The sequence below is a fragment of the Polyodon spathula genome, chromosome 42 (assembly GCF_017654505.1).
Source record: "Polyodon spathula isolate WHYD16114869_AA chromosome 42, ASM1765450v1, whole genome shotgun sequence".
Lineage (NCBI taxonomy): Eukaryota > Metazoa > Chordata > Actinopteri > Acipenseriformes > Polyodontidae > Polyodon > Polyodon spathula.
In genome coordinates this window covers 2,405,932-2,425,340 of record NC_054575.1, presented here as the reverse complement: position 1 = coordinate 2,425,340, position 19,409 = coordinate 2,405,932, and the positions used below count along the sequence as shown (strand labels likewise).

Genomic DNA, 19,409 nt, shown 5'->3' with positions numbered 1-19,409 from the left:
TCAATTCATCCATATCCCCTCCCCTCTTGTCATCCTCCCTGAGTCCGCCCTCCTCTCTCTATCTCTCTAACCCCCTTTCAAGGAACCGGTGCGGTCCAGTGATTAAAGTCTAAGGCTTGTCACCAGAAGGGTCACGAGTTCAAATCCCACCTCTGCCACTGACTGATTCGCTGTGTGTGACCCTGAGCGAGTCGCTTCACCTCCTTGTGCTCCGTCCTGCGTGATGAGATGTTAAATCAGCATCCTATAAGTGACTCTGCATATAATGCGCAGTTCACAGCCTGCCTCTGTAAAGCGCCCTGTGACGGCGGTCCACTATGAAAGGCGCTATATAAGAAATATTATAATTCCAGCTCCCTGTTTCCCCCCTCTCTCTCTCTTTGTCCCACCCTCTCTCCCTCCTCTCCCACTTCCCCCTCTCTCTGGCTGTTTATTTCAGACAGTATTCTGCCTCAAACCAGTTCTAACCCCCTCTCACCCCACCTCATCTTAAATTAAGTCTGTCAGCAAGTCTCAGTATTACCACATAGGCAGATTTAAAGTCGCAGGAGCTAATAGACACTAACAGAGGCAAGGAGAGTCGGCTGGACACTGCTGCTGGTTTAGACAGCGGTCTTTTACCATAAGAGACGGTGACATTTCTCCCTCAGTTATCCATTAACCCTATAAGTGCTATACACCTGTGCCATGGCTGCCAGCAGTCCTATAGAAACCCATGCCTGCAGCAATAAAAGCTCTCCTTTTGCACCTTAACCTGTGTGCTTGTTAAGAAAATTCCTGACGCTGGGAAAAACTGGAATCTCAACCCAGCAACCCCAGGATACTGAAGTGCAGTTGGCAATAGATTCACTGCACAGATATGCTGCTTTAGTGTAGGGAGGAGACAGACTGCAGTCATGCAGACAGACAGCGGCACTGCAATGGGTCTGTATTACACTGCAATGGTAGCACAAGTATAGGGCAGCTGCAATGGGGCGAGGCTGGTAGAATGGGACCACAGTGTGCTGACTATACCCTCAATGATCTTCAATGGCAATGCAGACAGACAGCGGCACTGCAATGGCTCTGTATTACACTGCAATGGTAGCACAAGTATAGGGCAGCTGCAGTGGGGCGAGGCTGGTAGAATGGGACCACAGTGTGCTGACTATACCCTCAATGATCTTCAATGGCAATGCAGACAGACAGTGGCACTGCAGTGGGTCTGTATTACACTGCAATGGTAGCACAAGTATAGGGCAGCTGCAATGGGGTGAGGCTGGTAGAATGGGACCACAGTGTGCTGACTATACCCTCAATGATCTTCAATGGCAATGCAGACAGACAGTGGCACTGCAGTGGGTCTGTGTTACACTGAGGGGCAATGGTAGCACAAGTATAGGGCAGCTGCAATGGGGCGAGGCTGGTAGAATGGGACCACAGTGTGCTGACTATACCCTCAATGATCTTCAATGGCAATGCAGACAGACAGTGGCACTGCAGTGGGTCTGTATTTCACTACAATGGTAGCACAAGTATAGGGCAGCTGCAATGGGGTGAGGCTGGTAGAATGGGACCACAGTGTGCTGACTATACCCTCAATGATCTTCAATGGCAATGCAGACAGACAGTGGCACTGCAGTGGGTCTGTATTACACTACAATGGTAGCACAAGTATAGGGCAGCTGCAATGGGGCGAGGCCGGTAGAATGGGACCACAGTGTGCTCACTGTCTGTTTGTCTGTCTGTCTGTCTGCAGCTTTAATGAAACTCAACTCTTTTCAGAGTGTAGTAAACAAACGCAGACCCCAGGAAGAAGGGATTATACTGTAGCATCAAACTGAACAGCACTGTTGTAGCCCGTGTTTAAAGCACCGCGGATGCGCGTTAGATAAATCACAACATCACAGCCATAGCGTTTCCTATCTCGCTGTATCTCGGCATGGGGGGGGGGGGGGGGGGGGGGCGAGTTGCACACGGCGTGACGTGGGGGGGTTGAAGGGATATATAAACCACCGCTGGCGTAGGAGGCTGTTTAGGAAAACGCCGTTTCTTTACAGCTCAGTAAGGGGCTAGCTTGGCCCGGTTCGGCTGGATTTGGTCCGGGTCGGACACATTTAACGTCTTGTTGTTGCAGCGTCGTAACCGCAGAGTAAACGCGTCTGTTTTTGTAGAGGGCTTGCATGCAAGAACCGTGTGGATAGAGGCAGCTCTGCAGCCTGGAGCAGCAGGGGCAAACACAGAAACCTCTCCACTGTAGTTTGACCGATTTTCTTCGCGTAAACAAGGGGTGCAGGGTGCAGGGTGCAGGGGTGCAGGGTGCAGGGGTGCAGGGTGCAGACGCGAGGTTAGCACGATACAAAGAAAATAAAGCGGATACGAGGTTTATTTATTATTATTATTATTGTGTGACGTGTCGAGAATCAAGCTAGTGTAAACGGAGAAAGGCGTTTTTTTTTTTTTTGTCTCTAACACAAAATATATTAATTTCGTTAAAAAAAAAAACCCCAACAAATTAGAGTCGATCTGTGTCATGTTGAGTACCATATCTAGGCTGAATTGAATTCTGCGCTGAATTCCTGATCGCTGTGGCTATTCAGCGCTGAATTGAATTCTGCGCTGAATTCATGATCGCTGCGTCTATTCGGCGCTGAATTGAATTCTGCGCAGAATTCATGATCGCTGCGACTATTCGGATAACTTACTCGTCGATTATTCGCAGTTTTAATATTATGATTTGTAATCATTTGAATTCGTATCCGTTTAGCAGCGCACCCTTACAGTGCAATATAGAGAAAAACATGTTTACCAAAAGCTAACAACCTGGATAAATTATAAGATCGATATATATATATTTTTTGTAAAATTTTACAAAACCTCATCATATAAACAGAGAGATTTTTTTTCTTCTCCTCAAATTGCACTTTACAATTGACTTGCACGCAAAGGTCTTAATCGCTAAAGTTGAATCGTCGATTACTGTAAAGACTGAATTATGATTGTTTGTGTCATTTGAATATAAATATTTATTGAGCTTCTACACGTGCCTTTTATCGTTTTATTTTCTATCGTTGTTAGAATATATTTAATGGTGTAGACAAAGGTATATGAAATATACGTACAGTTATATAAAAAAAATAATACGTTTTATAGCCATATTATAAGTACAAATACATATAGATATATAACACTCCTCTGTATTGTTGGTTACAATCACAAATTTAAAAAAAAAGACCCCAAATCGCCAAAATGACAGACGGACCTCGGCAGCGGGGGAATGCAGCGGCGGCGGCCGGCGACGGCGCCTCTGAACCCGGCAAGGAGAGCTCCGGAGGGGCCGGCGTGGCTCTGAAAAAGGAAATCGGGCTCCTCAGCGCTTGTGGGATAATTGTCGGTAAGATTGACCCAATACATGTACGAGACATGGAAGTGACTGTGTTGTTGTTGTTTTATACAGTTCAGCCTCACACACTTGCGTCTTCCCAGGCTGTACTCTCGCATTACAATGAACGGACAAGGACTGCATTGTGTTAAATCAGCCGAGCTGTTGAAAAACATTTACACTTGGGATCATAATGGACGGGCTTTGTAGCAATTTTAAACTGACTGGCACTGTTTTGAAGAGACACCGTGTCAAAAAACTCCAATAAATAAATAAATAAATAAAAAGTCACTTGTCTTGGGGACAGCCCTCGTTATTTAAGACAGTAAAACGACAAAGACTGCGTGTGGACAACTAACTAGGGAAGACGACTTGTCGCATCGGTCACTCTTTGAGAAAGACGTTTGACTCAAATATTCCTGCTAAAAATAATAAAAAAAAATAAAACAAACGTTATTTAAAATAATTTTTTTTTTTTTTTTTTTTTTTTTTACGAGACGTAATTCAGAAAAACCGTTAAAAAAAAAACAAAAAACGAATGTGAACCAGCACGAGCAAAACAAACCGCTCAGAATTTTCAAATTCAAATTTAATTTTGTGTGTATTGATCTCGAGGTGCTCGTATCCACATACTTTTTTAAAATATGCCTCAAATTAATTTTGTATTTTGAATTCTGTTGAATTAAGCTCTTTAAAATGAAAATGTATGCGGGGAACAGTTCGTTATTTAGTGGACATTATCCAGATGAAAAAAGCGATTATTATTATGTTTAAAGGGGGAATTTAAGGTAGTTTGACTTTTAAATCATAAATTACACATTAAAAATAGTTACTCCAGGAGTGCAGTATTATATTGCACATTATTGATCAGTCTTATTTATAGAGGCGGTTTAGTTAATCGACGTAATGTAAATATGTTTAGATTGATTTTAGTACGTTTTTTTTATTTTCAAATTCTCGTGAAATTTCATAGAGCATTTAAGTTAGTTTTAAACGTATGTTTCTGATGGGTTTTGGGTTCTAATATCGCAACAAAGCGTAAATTCGGTTCACACGATCATCATCCATTGTGTTGTGCCAAATAGTGTCCCTGCCAAACGCTGTCTCCTAGCAGTGTTTGAGACGAAAGGTGCCAAATACTGTCTCCAGGACGACTGTAATTGCGTGCAAATGCACTTGAGAAGGGTATGTGTTTTCAGATGTGTTACAGTAATTTGTAACCCTGCTCAAACTCCTGGCTCCTGATCATTTCAATATTAATAATACTAGACTGCATTGAGGGGAGCTCTGAACCCCAGGACTGGGTGCAGCAGCAGCAGGGCTAGTGTGAGTTTGTAACCCTGCTCAAACTCCTGGCTCCTGATCATTGCAATATTAATAATACTAGACTGCATTGAGGGGAGCTCTGAACCCCAGGACTGGGTGCAGCAGCAGCAGGGCTAGTGTGAGTTTGTAACCCTGCTCAAACTCCTGCCTCCTGATCATTGCAATATTAATAATACTAGACTTCATTGAGGGGAGCTCTGAACCCCAGGACTGGGTGCAGCAGCAGCAGGGCTAGTGTGAGTTTGTAACCCTGCTCAAACTCCTGGCTCCTGATCATTGCAATATTAATAATACTAGACTGCATTGAGGGGAGCTCTGAACCCCAGGACTGGGTGCAGCAGCAGCAGGGCTAGTGTGAGTTTGTAACCCTGCTCAAACTCCTGGCTCCTGATCATTGCAATATTAATAATACTAGACTTCATTGAGGGGAGCTCTGAACCCCAGGACTGGGTGCAGCAGCAGGGCTAGTGTGAGTTTGTAACCCTGCTCAAACTCCTGGCTCCTGATCATTGCAATATTAATAATACTAGACTTCATTGAGGGGAGCTCTGAACCCCAGGACTGGGTGCAGCAGCAGCAGCAGGGCTAGTGTGAGTTTGTAACCCTGCTCAAACTCCTGGCTCCTGATCATTGCAATATTAATAATAATAGACTTCATTGAGGGGAGCTCTGAACCCCAGGACTGGGTGCAGCAGCAGCAGGGCTAGTGTGAGTTTGTAACCCTGCTCAAACTCCTGCCTCCTGATCATTGCAATATTAATAATACTAGACTTCATTGAGGGGAGCTCTGAACCCCAGGACTGGGTGCAGCAGCAGCAGCAGGGCTAGTGTGAGTTTGTAACCCTGCTCAAACTCCTGGCTCCTGATCATTGCAATATTAATAATACTAGACTTCATTGAGGGGAGCTCTGAACCCCAGGACTGGGTGCAGCAGCAGCAGGGCTAGTGTGAGTTTGTAACCCTGCTCAAACTCCTGGCTCCTGATCATTGCAATATTAATAATACTAGACTTCATTGAGGGGAGCTCTGAACCCCAGGACTGGGTGCAGCAGCAGCAGGGCTAGTGTGAGTTTGTAACCCTGCTCAAACTCCTGGCTCCTGATCATTGCAATATTAATAATACTAGACTGCATTGAGGGGAGCTCTGAACCCCAGGACTGGGTGTTTTTGAGAAGGGCTGACACCACAGCACTTTTGAAAGGAGGCTGGTTGATTCTCTCCTCCTGTGCTTGCACAGCGAAACCTGTTTGAACTCTGTGACTGTGTGGCTGTGTAATTACCTTGTCCTGGGAATGTAATCTCGTGGGAGGATGGCTGTTGTTGTTTGAAGTGGTGCAGCCAGCCTCGGTGCCAGGATTGTTGCTGACATCATTGTCTGTAATTGACTTCGGCCGAGCACAAGAAAAGATGACTGTTTGATCATCTGAGCACGACTTTCTCCCTCCCTCCCTCCTCCTCCCCTGACCTGTAGAATTCCTTCACAGCCTGTCTGTTACGATCAGAATAATCCACAACTGTGAAACACTCGACAGGGAATCAGACTCCCGCTGCACAGCAGTGTGATCCAGTCCTGGTTTCACTAGGAGTTTAATAATAAGACACATCTGAGCTTGTTAGCTAGACACACTGGGGGCTGATAAAGCTGCTAGTAAAACCTGGACTGGGTGAATTGAACAGCTTCAATACGATTGGTTCACCAGGTTCCAGGGGGAGCGTGGGGGGAGCGCACGGGGGAGTGGGATACCCAGAGCTTTATGACGGAGGTCACAGCAGTTCTGCAGATACAGAGGTCAAAGTTAAGTCCATTTCAAAGAAACTGGATAAGCCTGGTGTGTAGAGTTTTTATTGCCGTGTTGAAATACCGTGAATATGCGTTCGTCGGCAAATAGCAACCTTGAATGGTGTTCTGTTTGTTTTGGAGTAGAATCAAGCCCATATAAAAATATCTATTAAAATATATATATATAATATATATATATATATATCTGTACACACACACACACACACACACACACACAGAGTTGAGTGTTGGAAATTAAACTGATTTTAATTTTAAAAGATAAAACTAAAAGGATACTGTTAGAGTTAGTTTATCATGGTTTGTTAATTAATGCTTTACCAGACCTCTCTGTGCTTTACAATGCTTGACTATGCTCTACCAGACTCTCTGTGTTTTACAGTGCTTCCCTATGCTTTACCAGACCTGTCTGTGCTTTACAATGCTTCCCTGTGCTTTACCAGACCTCTCTGTGCTTTACAATGCTTCCCTGTGCTTTACCAGACCTCTCTGTGCTTTACAATGCTTCCCTGTGCTTTACCAGACCTCTCTGTGCTTTACAATGCTTCCCTGTGCTTTACCAGACCTCTCTGTGCTTTACAATGCTTCCCTGTGCTTTACCAGACCTCTCTGTGCTTTACAATGCTTCCCTGTGCTTTACCAGACCTCTCTGTGCTTTACAATGCTTCCCTATGCTTTACCAGACCTCTCTGTGCTTTACAATGCTTCCCTATGCTCTACCAGACCTCTGTGTTTTACAATGCTTCCCTGTGCTTTACCAGACCTCTCTGTGCTTTACAATGCTTCCCTGTGCTTTACCAGACCTCTCTGTGCTTTACAATGCTTCCCTGTGCTTTACCAGTCAGGATTCTCTCATTAGTTTAGCCTCAGCAAAACTCGGCAGAGTTCTCAAACTTGTATGTTCTCTGGTCAGACCTGTGATCTCTCCTCTCTTTCTCTTTCTCTCTCTCTCCTCTCAGGTAATATCATTGGCTCTGGGATCTTTGTGTCTCCGAAGGGGGTGATGGAGAACGCTGGCTCAGTGGGGATGGCACTGGTGGTGTGGATCGTCACGGGGCTCATCACAGCCGTGGGGGCTCTGTGCTACGCAGAGCTGGGGGTCACCATCCCCAAATCAGGGGGCGACTACTCCTATGTGAAGGACATCTTTGGGGGACTGGCTGGGTGAGAGGGGGGGGGCAGGGGGAGGGGGGAGAAGTGAACATTCCCATTTCCCCACCCTCTTCATAATTATTTTTTTTCTTCTCTTCATTCTGTGCTTGAACTGTTTTGGTTTTTTTTCCCCATAAAAGCTGCATTTCAGAAAAGGCCGAAAGAAACCTAACCAGTTCAATGGCGAATGCTTAGACCTGGAATTTTGATGTTTCGAAATCGTTTTTAATTGTTTTGGATCCATCTCAGCCATGTCGTGCCTGCGGATTTTACAACACGCTGTGTCTCCAGCATTGTTTTCTGCAATAAAGCATAAAATCATATGAAACATTTTATATATAACTTTATTTTTTAGTGCCTCACTTTCTCAATCAGTTTCACACGATTTGAGTCTCAGTTCTTGTTTTTGTAGTGACCTGGTTGAACTGTGTTTTGCTTTTAATAAGCCAGCCAGTCCTGTCCTTTTTTAAATCGCTGATCGACTGCTGTAACTGTAGCCATGTCTGCTTCCTGCTACTGTCGCAGGCGAATGCATTTCCCAGCTCTGAGTGCAGCTGATCTTTTTCCCAGGGTTATCGGCCCCCCATGCGATCGGAGACCCTCGACTCCAGCCGGGAACGAGTGAAGCATGAACATAGTTTAGCAGCTTATTGATCCCAGAATCCCTCAGTTGTGTAACAGGCAAGCAGAGTCACATGACTCTCGTCCCCCGCACAGCTGTCTGATCCAGTCAGTCAGTCCTCTTGATGCAAAGCGGAGAGCAGGATGAGGCAGTTCTGTTAGAATCTTAAGCAAGGTTAAATCCTGCCGAAGACGACAGTGAACACAAACGAAGCCATTGAGATGCAAACTAACACACACACTACCCCAAACACACACCCAACAACCACCACTGACAAACAGACAGACACATACACAGAAACACAAACAAAGCCACTGATACACACACACACATACATTGATGTGTCTGTCTGTCTGTCTGCAGCTTTAATGAAACTCGACTCTTTTCAGAGTGTAGGAAAACTAACACAGACCCCAAGAAGAAGGGATTATACTGTAGCGTCAAACTGAACAGGATTGTAGAGCTCTTTGTCAAATAGAAAAGGCCAGTGAAGGAAAGAGATCGGGAGAAAGATAGAGAGAGGGGGAGGCAAAGAGGAAGAAAGCATTGAGCAGGGGGAAGAAAGCGTGCCCCCTCTCTCTGTACAGCCACAGTGAGGAAACTGCAGCTAATAATAATAATAATAATTCCAATAACTCTTTCTCCCCGGGGGTGGTCCCCCAGAGGGGGGTCTCTCTCTCAGTTTTCTGCGGCTGTGGATCGCGGTGCTGGTTATTTACCCCACGAACCAGGCTGTCATCGCCCTGACCTTCTCCAACTACGTGCTCCAGCCCCTGTTCCCCACCTGCTTCGCACCCGAGTTCGGGCTGCGGCTGCTGGCCGCGGTCTGCCTCTGTGAGTAAACCTGTCAACGCTGTCCCACAGAGAATACAGCCGGCTTGTCCAAGAGCTGTCCTTCCCTCACCTTTACAATGGCGTGCCGATCACCTACCGCGCATCACCACCCTCTATATAGAATGAACTCCCTCGGCTTCATAGAGTCCAGTGAAAGCTGCTGAATAATGTTCCCTTGTTAACATATTGAATTGCACCCCCTCTATATAGAATGAACTCCCTCAGCTTCATAGAGTCCAGTGAAAGCTGCTGAATAATGTTCCCTTGTTAACATATTGAATTGCATCCCCTCTATATAGAATGAACTCCCTCAGCTTCATAGAGTCCAGTGAAAGCTGCTGAATAATGTTCCCTTGTTAACATATTGAATTGCACCCCCTCTATATAGAATGAACTCCCTCAGCTTCATAGAGTCCAGTGAAAGCTGCTGAATAATGTTCCCTTGTTAACATATTGAATTGCACCCCCTCTATATAGAATGAACTCCCTCAGCTTCATAGAGTCCAGTGAAAGCTGCTGAATAATGTTCCCTTGTTAACATATTGAATTACACACCCTCTATATAGAATGAACTCCCTCAGCTTCATAGAGTCCAGTGAAAGCTGCTGAATAATGTTCCCTTGTTAACATATTGAATTGCACCCCCTCTATATAGAATGAACTCCCTCAGCTTCATAGAGTCCAGTGAAAGCTGCTGAATAATGTTCCCTTGTTAACATATTGAATTGCACCCCCTCTATATAGAATGAACTCCCTCAGCTTCATAGAGTCCAGTGAAAGCTGCTGAATAATGTTCCCTTGTTAACATATTGAATTGCACCCCCTCTATATAGAATGAACTCCCTCAGCTTCATAGAGTCCAGTGAAAGCTGCTGAATAATGTTCCCTTGTTAACATATTGAATTGCACCCCCTCTATATAGAATGAACTCCCTCAGCTTCATAGAGTCCAGTGAAAGCTGCTGAATAATGTTCCCTTGTTAACATATTGAATTGCACCCCCTCTATATAGAATGAACTCCCTCAGCTTCATAGAGTCCAGTGAAAGCTGCTGAATAATGTTCCCTTGTTAACATATTGAATTGCACACCCAGCGCTTTGTAGTTTTCCAGATACTTCACACTGAAAAAACTGACTGGAAAAATGTGACATTTCTGAAATCTAACATGAAATACTACTCTGGACTGCTGCTATAGCAGTCATGTCAATCAAAAAAGCTATAAAATTATATTGGAAAAAAATATATATATATTTTTTAAAACGAGGCCTCAATCCTAAAATTCTAGGTGATGCAAAACTTTTGTCCAGAGCTGAAAATGTGGAGCATTGCTGGTCCTGTTATCATGAAAATTTCTACTAACGTTGTACTGGGGTGGGGGGGGGGGCTGCAGAACACAATGCGCCAGTTCACATTCTCTTTCTTCACAGTATATCGTTTGTGCGTTGAGTTGACGTCAGTAGCTCTCGTTAGCGAGACGCTGTGTACTTTTCCTGTGTCCAGATAGCGCTTATCTTGAATCGCTGTGTTTGATTTCTTTACGTTAATCTAGTCGATTACATCACCTGAGCGTCGGTGAGTCACTTTTGATTGGCTGTGCCTGACCCAGCTAAGATCTCATTCAGAAAAACACTTTTTCACGACGTTGCTTCAGATTAAGCACAGTGCGTTTAGAGCTTGATAAAATATGTTTGTGTTGCTGTGGGTATTTTAAAGATGGTCAGCGCTCCTTTAAAGGGAGGGGCCGGTGATCCTGTTAATAAAGCTAATAAGAGGTGAGAGAATGGATTTTAAAGATGGTCAGCGCTCCTTTAAAGGGAGGGGCCTGTGATCCTGTTAATAAAGCTAATAAGAGGTGAGAGAATGGATTTTTAAGATGGTCAGCGCTCCTTTATAAAGATTTTAAAGAAGTGTTTTTTTTTATGCAACCAATCTGAGCGCTTATGCAACCAGTCTCTTCACTGCAGCGACTCGATCGCTGTGTTTTATATTTTATTCATCAGTCTGTGTTGCTTTGACTAAGTTCAGTAGCTGCACTGCTATAGTTATTGTATTGTGAATCGGTCCAGCCCTGGCTAGGACTACAGCTCCCAGCATGCCTCTGTACCCACGGCAATGGCGAGGGATGCTGGGAGCTGTAGTTCTTTAACTGCAATGCGCTGGGCTGGGCTGTATGGCATTGTTTTTGCTCAGTCTGTGTTGGTGGCTGTCTGTATGGCATGTTTTTGCTCATCTGGTGTTTGCCTTTGACTGCGAGTTCAGGAGCTGACGCGCTGCCATAGACACACGCAACACAGGCTAATCGATCTAGGCGTCTTATAGAAATATAATTATTCTCGGTAGAGAAAGAGGGGTGGGGGGTGGGGAAGACAACGAGTCACACTCACAGAGTCCTCCTGCTAAAAATAGCGTCCGCTGTGTGCTCCCCCCCTCCCCCCCTCTCTCTGTCTCTGTAATAGCAAACAGGAAATGAAACTCTGCTTCTGCTGTCTCAGAGACAGTCCTGTTATAGGGGCTCAACCAGTGACACAGATACAGAGAGAGAATGAGACACACAGGGAGAGACAGACGCACTGAGAGAGGGAGACAAGGAGACACTGAGAGAAACACACACACGGAGAGACAAGGAGACGCACAGAGAGACAGATAGGCACAGGGGCAGAGAGACAAGGAGACACACTACGACAGGCACGGAGAGAGAAACACACAAACACTATCGACGGAGACATACAGACGTGGACAGGGCAGATAGACACACACTGGGACACACACTACTCTAGAGCAGCAGTCGTCCAATTGTGATGAAACTGAACAACTGAGAGGAGGGGGGGTAGAGAAGGGGGTGGATAGTTTGGCAGAAGGAGGCTGTGAGAGAGTGTGTGCGTGTGTGAGAGGCGGCGGGGAGGAGACGAGCAGGGTCGGCAGGAACATTGAGTCCCAGCGAGTGTAGCTCTGTTTCCTCACACAGTGTAATCTGATCAGTTTGTACACAAAGTCTGTTCTGCACTTTCAGGAGTCAGAGACGCTGAATCTGAGGCGCCCTGTGACTCACGCACACACTGACAAACACAGACACTGACGCACACACACAGACACTCGCACACACAGTGACAGACACACACAAACACATATTTTTTACTTAAATTATTTACTTTAAATTTGCTATTTAAGTAAATAATTGTTCTTCCTGAGAGAGGCACTGAGAATCTGTTTACAACTGGACTGGGGAGAGAGAGAGAGAGAGAGGATTTCCTCGTTGTGTTTACAACTCCAGTTGCAAGTTGAAGCCAGTGTAATCTGAATGACCTTTTACCTGGTTTTGTGAGAGAGTGCTGATTCCCCACACCGTACCAGACAGCACACGAGACAGCAGGACACATGAACACAGATCCTGTACACACCAATACAATACCAATAAAATACAATACAATACAAAACCAGCACAATACCAATACAACAAGAATTCAGTACAATAGCAATACAATACCAATACAGCAATAATTCAGTTCAATACCAATACAGCAAGGATTCAATACCAATTCAGTTCAATACAATATGAATCCAGTTCAATACCAATCCAGGGGACGGGGACGGGTTGCCTGCACCCTTCTGTTAATTTAGAGAGGAGACAGACGGAGATGCGGGGGTCCACTGGACAGATTCCATTTCGGCAGGGTTGTAAAAACATTTTTTTTTTTTTTTTTTTTGGAACAGCACTGTTGCTTGGCAGATAACGAGCTGAGATCTGGCCTGTGATTGGCTGGTGGCCTTGTGATGTTTTTTTTTTTTTTTTTGCTTGTTACTAGGTGGATTTGAAAGCAGCTGATTAATTGTGTTTTTCAAGGTTGGGGTAGCAAAAGGGCAAAGAAACTCCGAAGACCTGATTCAGCAGATTCACTTTAGCTTCAAAAACAAGCTTTGAATCTTAAAGGGACAGCTATCTTTAAAGGAGCTCTGACCATATTTAAAATCCATTCTCTCACCTCTTATTAGCTTTATTAACAGGATCACAGGCCTCTCCCTTTAAAGGAGCGCTGACCATCTTTAAAATCCATTCTCTCACCTCTTATTAGCTTTATTAACAGGATCACTGGCCCCTCCCTTTAAAGGAGCGCTGACCATCTTTAAAATCCATTCTCTCACCTCTTATTAGCTTTATTAACATGATCACAGGCCTCTCCCTTTAAAGGAGCTCTGACCATCTTTAAAATCCATTCTCTCACCTCTTATTAGCTTTATTAACAGGATCACAGGCCTCTCCCTTTAAAGGAGCTCTGACCATCTTTAAAATCCATTCTCTCACCTCTTATTAGCTTTATTAACAGGATCACCGGCCCCTCCCTTTAAAGGAGTGCTGACCATCTTTAAAATCCATTCTCTCTCTGAGCTTTGTTTTAAAATATATATTCCTAGTCAACAAACAAACAGGAGAAGGAACAGACTCTTCCAATATCTCGCACACACACATCACACTGATGAAGGCATTCGCAGAATCGCTAGTCTGCTGCTTGACTCTGTCTCTGTTTTTGCACCTGTGCAGTTTCAAGATTCGCACAAACAGCCATAAACTCATCTATTTTGGACTTTAATCTCCTTGGTGTAGCAAAATTCAGGACTCTGTCCTTTTTAAAAGCATCATAAGAGATGACAATCTGATGAGAACAGAAGTGTGAGAATACAAATGTAGATGGAAGATCCAGAGGTAGTAAGAGATAAGAGATTTTAAAGACGGTCAGCGCTCCTTTAAAGGGAGGGGCCGGTGATCCTGTTAATAAAGCTAATAAGAGGTGAGAGAATGGATTTTAAAGATGGTCAGCGCTCCTTTAAAGGGAGGGGCCGGTGATCCTGTTAATAAAGCTAATAAGAGGTGAGAGAATGGATTTTAAAGATGGTCAGCGCTCCTTTAAAGGGAGGGGCCAGTGATCCTGTTAATAAAGCTAATAAGAGGTGAGAGAATGGATTTTAAAGCTGGTCAGTGCTTTTAAAAGCCAGCCTGAAATGCTGTTTGGTTTGGTGGAGATGACCGGCTAACAGGCAGATGGCAGCTGTCACCCTGATCTTGCGGAGCAGAAGGGATAGCTGGCTAGTATTTGCCTGTGATATCGGCAGTGCAAACAGACCCTCGCTTTTCATGCTCTCCCCAGCTTTTGGAGAAACAGATGGACAGCCAGAAACTTGACATGCGTGGCTTGCTTTCTTTAGTGTTTTGCAAGCCCAGCTTTGTTGAAGTTTTGAACATTTATTGGAGACAATTTTGTATACGTGTCATTGTAATCTAGTTCTTATCTGTTATATTACTAGATTACAGCATTCTATAGACACCACTGTGATGGGTAGCTGTAATCTGAGTGTGTGTCGGGGTTGTGTTTCAGTGCGTGTCGGGGTTGTGTCTCCGCAGTGCTTTTGACCTGGGTGAACTGTGCCAGTGTGCGCTGGGCCACGCGAGTGCAGGACGTGTTCACCGCGGGGAAACTGCTCGCCCTCGGACTCATCATCATCATGGGCTTCGTGCAGATCTGCAGAGGTGAGATGGGGGGAGTCAGAATACTGGGGTGAGGGAGTCTGTACTGGGCACAGAACCATTGTATGCTTGACTTTCTTAGTTCACTTATTTCAAAATCTTGAGGAGAGAGAGTGGAGAATAGGAGGAGGGCAGGAGAGAGAGTGGAGATTAGGAGGAGGGAGAGTGGAGAGGGAGGGCTGGTTAATCCTGTTCTCTGGGTAGTAGCGCGTGATTCTCTTGTGCGTGCTGTGTGACTGGGATTACTCTCTGACTGTGGATTAACTGTGCTTTGCTGAAGCGACCCCTGTCTGTGTCTCTGTGCGTGTTTGTCTCTGTGTGTCTATAATTACCTTACTCACTCTCTCTCTCTCTCTCTCAGGTCAGTACTTCTGGCTCGAGCCAAAGAATGCGTTTGAGAATTTCCAGGAGCCGGACATCGGTCTGATTGCCCTGGCGTTTCTGCAAGGCTCTTTTGCTTATGGCGGCTGGAACTTCCTGAACTACGTGACAGAAGAGCTGGTGAACCCTTACCAGTGAGCCCCCCCCCGTATTGCTGCTGTATAATATATAAAGCTCAGGTGTGTGCTCTGACTGACACCTGTCTCTGTGTCCATCTGTCCTCAGGAACCTCCCTCGTGCGATCTTCATCTCCATCCCTCTGGTCACCTTTGTTTACGTTTTTGCCAACATTGCGTACGTGACTGCGATGTCACCCCAGGAGCTCCTCGCCTCCAACGCAGTGGCCGTGGTGAGAGACGAGAACCGTACAGCACAGTCTCAGCTAACGCAGTGCAACTGCAGCACAGTCTCAGCTAACGCAGTGCAACTGCAGCACAGTCTCAGCTAACGCAGTGTAACAGTCTCGGCTAACAATGTTTGAAGTTCTGGATAAATTGTCTATAGCATAACAAGATCCACTGAACAAATCCACAGGAGAAGAAACAGACTCTTCCAATATCTCTCTCTTGCACACACACACACACACATTACACTGACAAAGGCGTTCTCAGAAACGCTGGTCTGCTGCTTCACTTGCTCTGTTTCTCTCTTTAGACATTTGGCGAGAAGCTTTTAGGAGTCATGTCGTGGATTATGCCCATCTCTGTGGCTCTGTCCACCTTTGGAGGAGTCAACGGTTCTCTCTTCACCTCCTCCAGGTATGTGGCATGTTCCCTCCATCATCCCTCCCTCTCTCTCCCCTCTTTTTTTCCCCTTTCTCCCACTTCCACTATTCCCTTCTATATTCAATATTGTAATTCTGGTCTGGAGTTTGACTCTCTCTCGAGTTTCTTTGTAAATTATGTTTATTTTCCAGGTTGTTCTTTGCTGGGGCGAGAGAGGGACACCTCCCCAGCCTGCTAGCCATGATTCACATCAAACGCTGCACCCCCATCCCAGCTCTGCTGTTTACTGTGAGTATCGCGGTGTCCTCTCTCTCTCTCTCTGTCTCTCTCTCTCTCTCTCTCTCTCTCTCTCTCTCTCTCTCTCTCTCTCTCTCTCTCTCTCTCTCTCTCTCTCTCTCTCCCCCTCCCCTTCCTCCCTCTCTCTCTCTGTGTCTCTAGTGACATGTACTCCCCTCTTGCTCTCTGTCTCTCAGTGTGTCTCCACGCTGCTCATGCTGGTCACCAGTGACATGTACACCCTCATCAACTACGTTGGCTTCATCAACTACCTCTTCTACGGAGTCACTGTTGCCGGGCAGATTGTGCTGAGATACAAGCAGCCTGACTTGCACCGGCCAATCAAGGTGAGCCTGCTGGGAATCCTGACTTCTCATTGGTTGCAGCAGGATAATATAGAACACTGTGGAGATTGAAATTCAGGGCTACAGTCTAAATCATGTTTTTGTGCCACTGTGTATAATATTTTACTATTCTAGCAGCCTCACCCCATTGCAGCTGCCCTATACTTGTGCTACCATTGCCCCTCAGTGTAATACACAACCATTGCAGTGCCGCTGGCTGTCTTGTTACTGGTTAAACTGGTATTGCTTTACTTTCTGCAGGTCAATCTGATATTTCCAGTGATATATCTGCTGTTCTGGGCATTCTTACTGGTTTTCAGTCTATGGTCGGAGCCCATAGTGTGTGGAATTGGACTGGCCATCATGCTGACTGGTGTCCCAGTTTACTTCCTGGGAGTGTACTGGAAAAATAAGCCTGAGTGCTTTAACAACTTTGTAGGTAAGCCAACAAAACCCAGCCTCTCACCTCATCAGCTTTATTAACAGGATCACCGGCCCCTCCCTTTAAAGGAGCGCTGACCATCTTTAAAATCCATTTTCTCACGCTGTTGGCTGTTCTATGAAGACGCTGGCTGATCTAGCCTGTGTTGCGCGTGTCTATGGCAGCGCAGCTCCTGAACTCACAGTCAAAGCAACACAGACTGAGCAAAAACAATGCAATACAGCCCAGCCCAGCGCATTGCAGTTAAAGAACTACAGCTCCCAGCATCCCTCACCATTGCCGTGGGGGCAGAGGCATGCTGGGAGCTGTAGTCCTAGAAGGGCTGGCCCGATTCACAATACAATAACTATGGCAGTGCAGCTACTGAACTTAGTCAAAGCAACACAGACTGATGAATAAAATATAAAACACAGCGATCGAGTCGCTGCAGTACACTCTTTATAAAAATGCACTCAAGGAAATGCTGATCTGAATCTACCCTTTTTAAAGTGTCTGACTGTCTGTCTCTCTTCAGACTCCATGACCTACTTCGGACAGAAGTTCTGCGTGGTGGTGTACCCTGCGGAGAACGAAAAGAGCGAGCCGGAGGAGAAGAGCGAGCAGAGCACCCCCATCTACATGCCACCGGGAGAGGGGGAGAAAGGGGAGGGGGAGAAGGAGGGCACATGCTAAGCAGACACACACACACACACACTGATTGACACGGACAGGGCCATCCCCACATGCAGAGACGGACAGTCGCTCCGTGTCGGAGACGGTCGCTCACTCTCCTGCATGTGATTTATTTTCTCACTTGCCACTTGTTTTGTGTTTTAATGGTTTGTTTTATTTCTAAAGCAGGGGGGCGACGCTGCAAGACAACCTCTGTGTGGGTCCCCTTATAATAGCCCCCCCCCCTGTACCGTATACTGCAATTCAGTGGTTCCACTGTGAAGTGTTATCTCTATAAAGCATAATGGTTATGTATTTACATTCATATCAAAATTTATTTTGCTTTTTTTTTTAGTTGCACCGTTATCCAGCCAGGGGAACCCCCCCCCTCCCCCCCACCTAAAAACGAGATCTCCATGTTAAGTAAATACATTTGAAATGTGAATTGTTCTTCAGTGTTGAATCCCAACACTGTGTAGAATTTAATAGTAAAAAAAAAGTCGACCCCCGACCTGCGACGGGTTGCCTGTTTACGACAGAGACGACGAAAAAAACACACCAAGTTATTCCGTATTTCAAATTTAAATTCGGGTGTGGGCTCTTGGCGGGGGGTAAACACATATTAGGCTACCATTACATGACGTGAAGTCATCCCAAGTTGTCACTTTTTGGTTCTCACATTAATAGAGAATTCATATTCAATCATTAAAAACAAAATAAAGACCCATCTTGGCAAAATAGTTTTATTTTGGATTTTTGCTGAACTCAGCATTGAAAAAAAAGTTGTTTACTTAAACTTCTACACTTAACAAGAATTACAACAAAGGGTTGTGAAGACACACTTCCGAGAGAGGGAAAGCACGAACTCGCCATTATAAAAAGATAGGTGCGAGCCCCCGACTCAACGTGTTTTTCTTAATCATTCGTGTAAATCATGAACACAAACCACGACCAAGAAACCCCATAAACATAAAATACACATTATTCAGTAAAAACAGTCGTAACTTTTTTTTCAAAACTGAATTTGAAGTTGTGGATCATTGTTTCTTCTTGTGAAGTGCGAGCGTTTTTTCACACGCTCGGCTGAGTTGCAAAAATTATTAAAACAGTAAACTTGTTTTTGGGCTGGGGGGGGTATATTAATAATGGTTTTATTTTTCTGTAAAATCAACACTTTAAAGCGATGAATTATTGTTACAGTAATTGTAGTATTGTTAATTAATAGGATTGTAGTGTTGTTGTTAATGTATCTCTACTAATCCCTCGATCAACGTTGTAGCTTTTCAAATCAAGGCTTTTTTTTTATTTTTTATAAAAGTTTTTTTTTTTTTTTTAATGGAAATATATGTATTAAAGTGCAAAATGTTCAAGCTTCCCAATTCATTATTTTGTTTACTTTGACTGTGAGTCCAGGAGCTGCTCTTCAGTTCTAGCTGCGTTGCCGTAGTTATTGTGAATCGGTCCAGCCCTGGCTGGGACTACAGCTCCCAGCATGCCTCTACACCTGTGGCAATGGTGAGGGATGCTGGGAGCTGTAGTTCTTTATCGACGCGCAATGTGCTGGGCTGGGCTGTATTACATTGTTTTTTGCTCAGTCTGTGTTGCTTTGACTGTGAGTTCAGGAGCTGCGCTGCTATAGACACGCGCAGCACAGGCTAGATCAGCCAGCGTCTTCATAGAACAGCCAGCAGTGCCATCTAGTGCACAGCTAGTGTGTTGCCAGCAAAAACACACCTCAGCCACAGTGGCGGACCACTAGGTGGAGCTGCTGGCTGCTCCTTCCATTCCATTCCATTCTGCTCTAGTGGTCTCAGAGTGACAGTTTTCGGGTGGGGGGAGGTGGGTGCTTGTGTCTGTGCAGCTGGAAAACCTCCCCGGGCAGCGTCCTGTTTAAACGAGCGTCTCACAGCGGCAGAAAATGACTTCCGTTGAAGAAGCAGCTGTTTATCAATTAAATCTGCTTCAAACAAACGACCGCT

The 19,409-nt window shown here is 45.1% G+C and overlaps 1 protein-coding gene across 1 annotated transcript; it reads left to right on the top strand.

Moving 5' to 3' along the window:
• The first annotated feature begins 2,009 nt into the window (after nt 1–2,009).
• LOC121305273 (large neutral amino acids transporter small subunit 2-like) lies at nt 2,010–17,910 on the top strand. The gene is made up of 11 exons (XM_041236844.1): nt 2,010–3,373; nt 7,445–7,649; nt 8,942–9,093; nt 14,489–14,614; nt 14,973–15,126; nt 15,218–15,341; nt 15,647–15,750; nt 15,909–16,005; nt 16,191–16,340; nt 16,599–16,776; nt 17,294–17,910. The coding sequence occupies exons 1-11, from the start codon at nt 3,229–3,231 to the stop codon at nt 17,449–17,451; spliced, it is 1,593 nt and encodes a 530-aa protein (XP_041092778.1). The 5' UTR covers nt 2,010–3,228; the 3' UTR covers nt 17,452–17,910.
• The last annotated feature ends 1,499 nt before the right edge of the window (nt 17,911–19,409 follow it).

What these genes read in the sequence shown, in the direction of transcription:
- LOC121305273 (XM_041236844.1), top strand. Translation starts at nt 3,229, where the DNA reads ATGACAGACGGACCTCGGCAGCGGGGGAATGCAGCGGCGGCGGCCGGC. An exon ending in TCCCAGCTCTGCTGTTTACT is followed by an intron (nt 16,006 to 16,190) that starts GTGAGTATCGCG and finishes TCTGTCTCTCAG; the next exon opens with TGTGTCTCCACGCTGCTCAT. An exon ending in GTGCTTTAACAACTTTGTAG is followed by an intron (nt 16,777 to 17,293) that starts GTAAGCCAACAA and finishes GTCTCTCTTCAG; the next exon opens with ACTCCATGACCTACTTCGGA.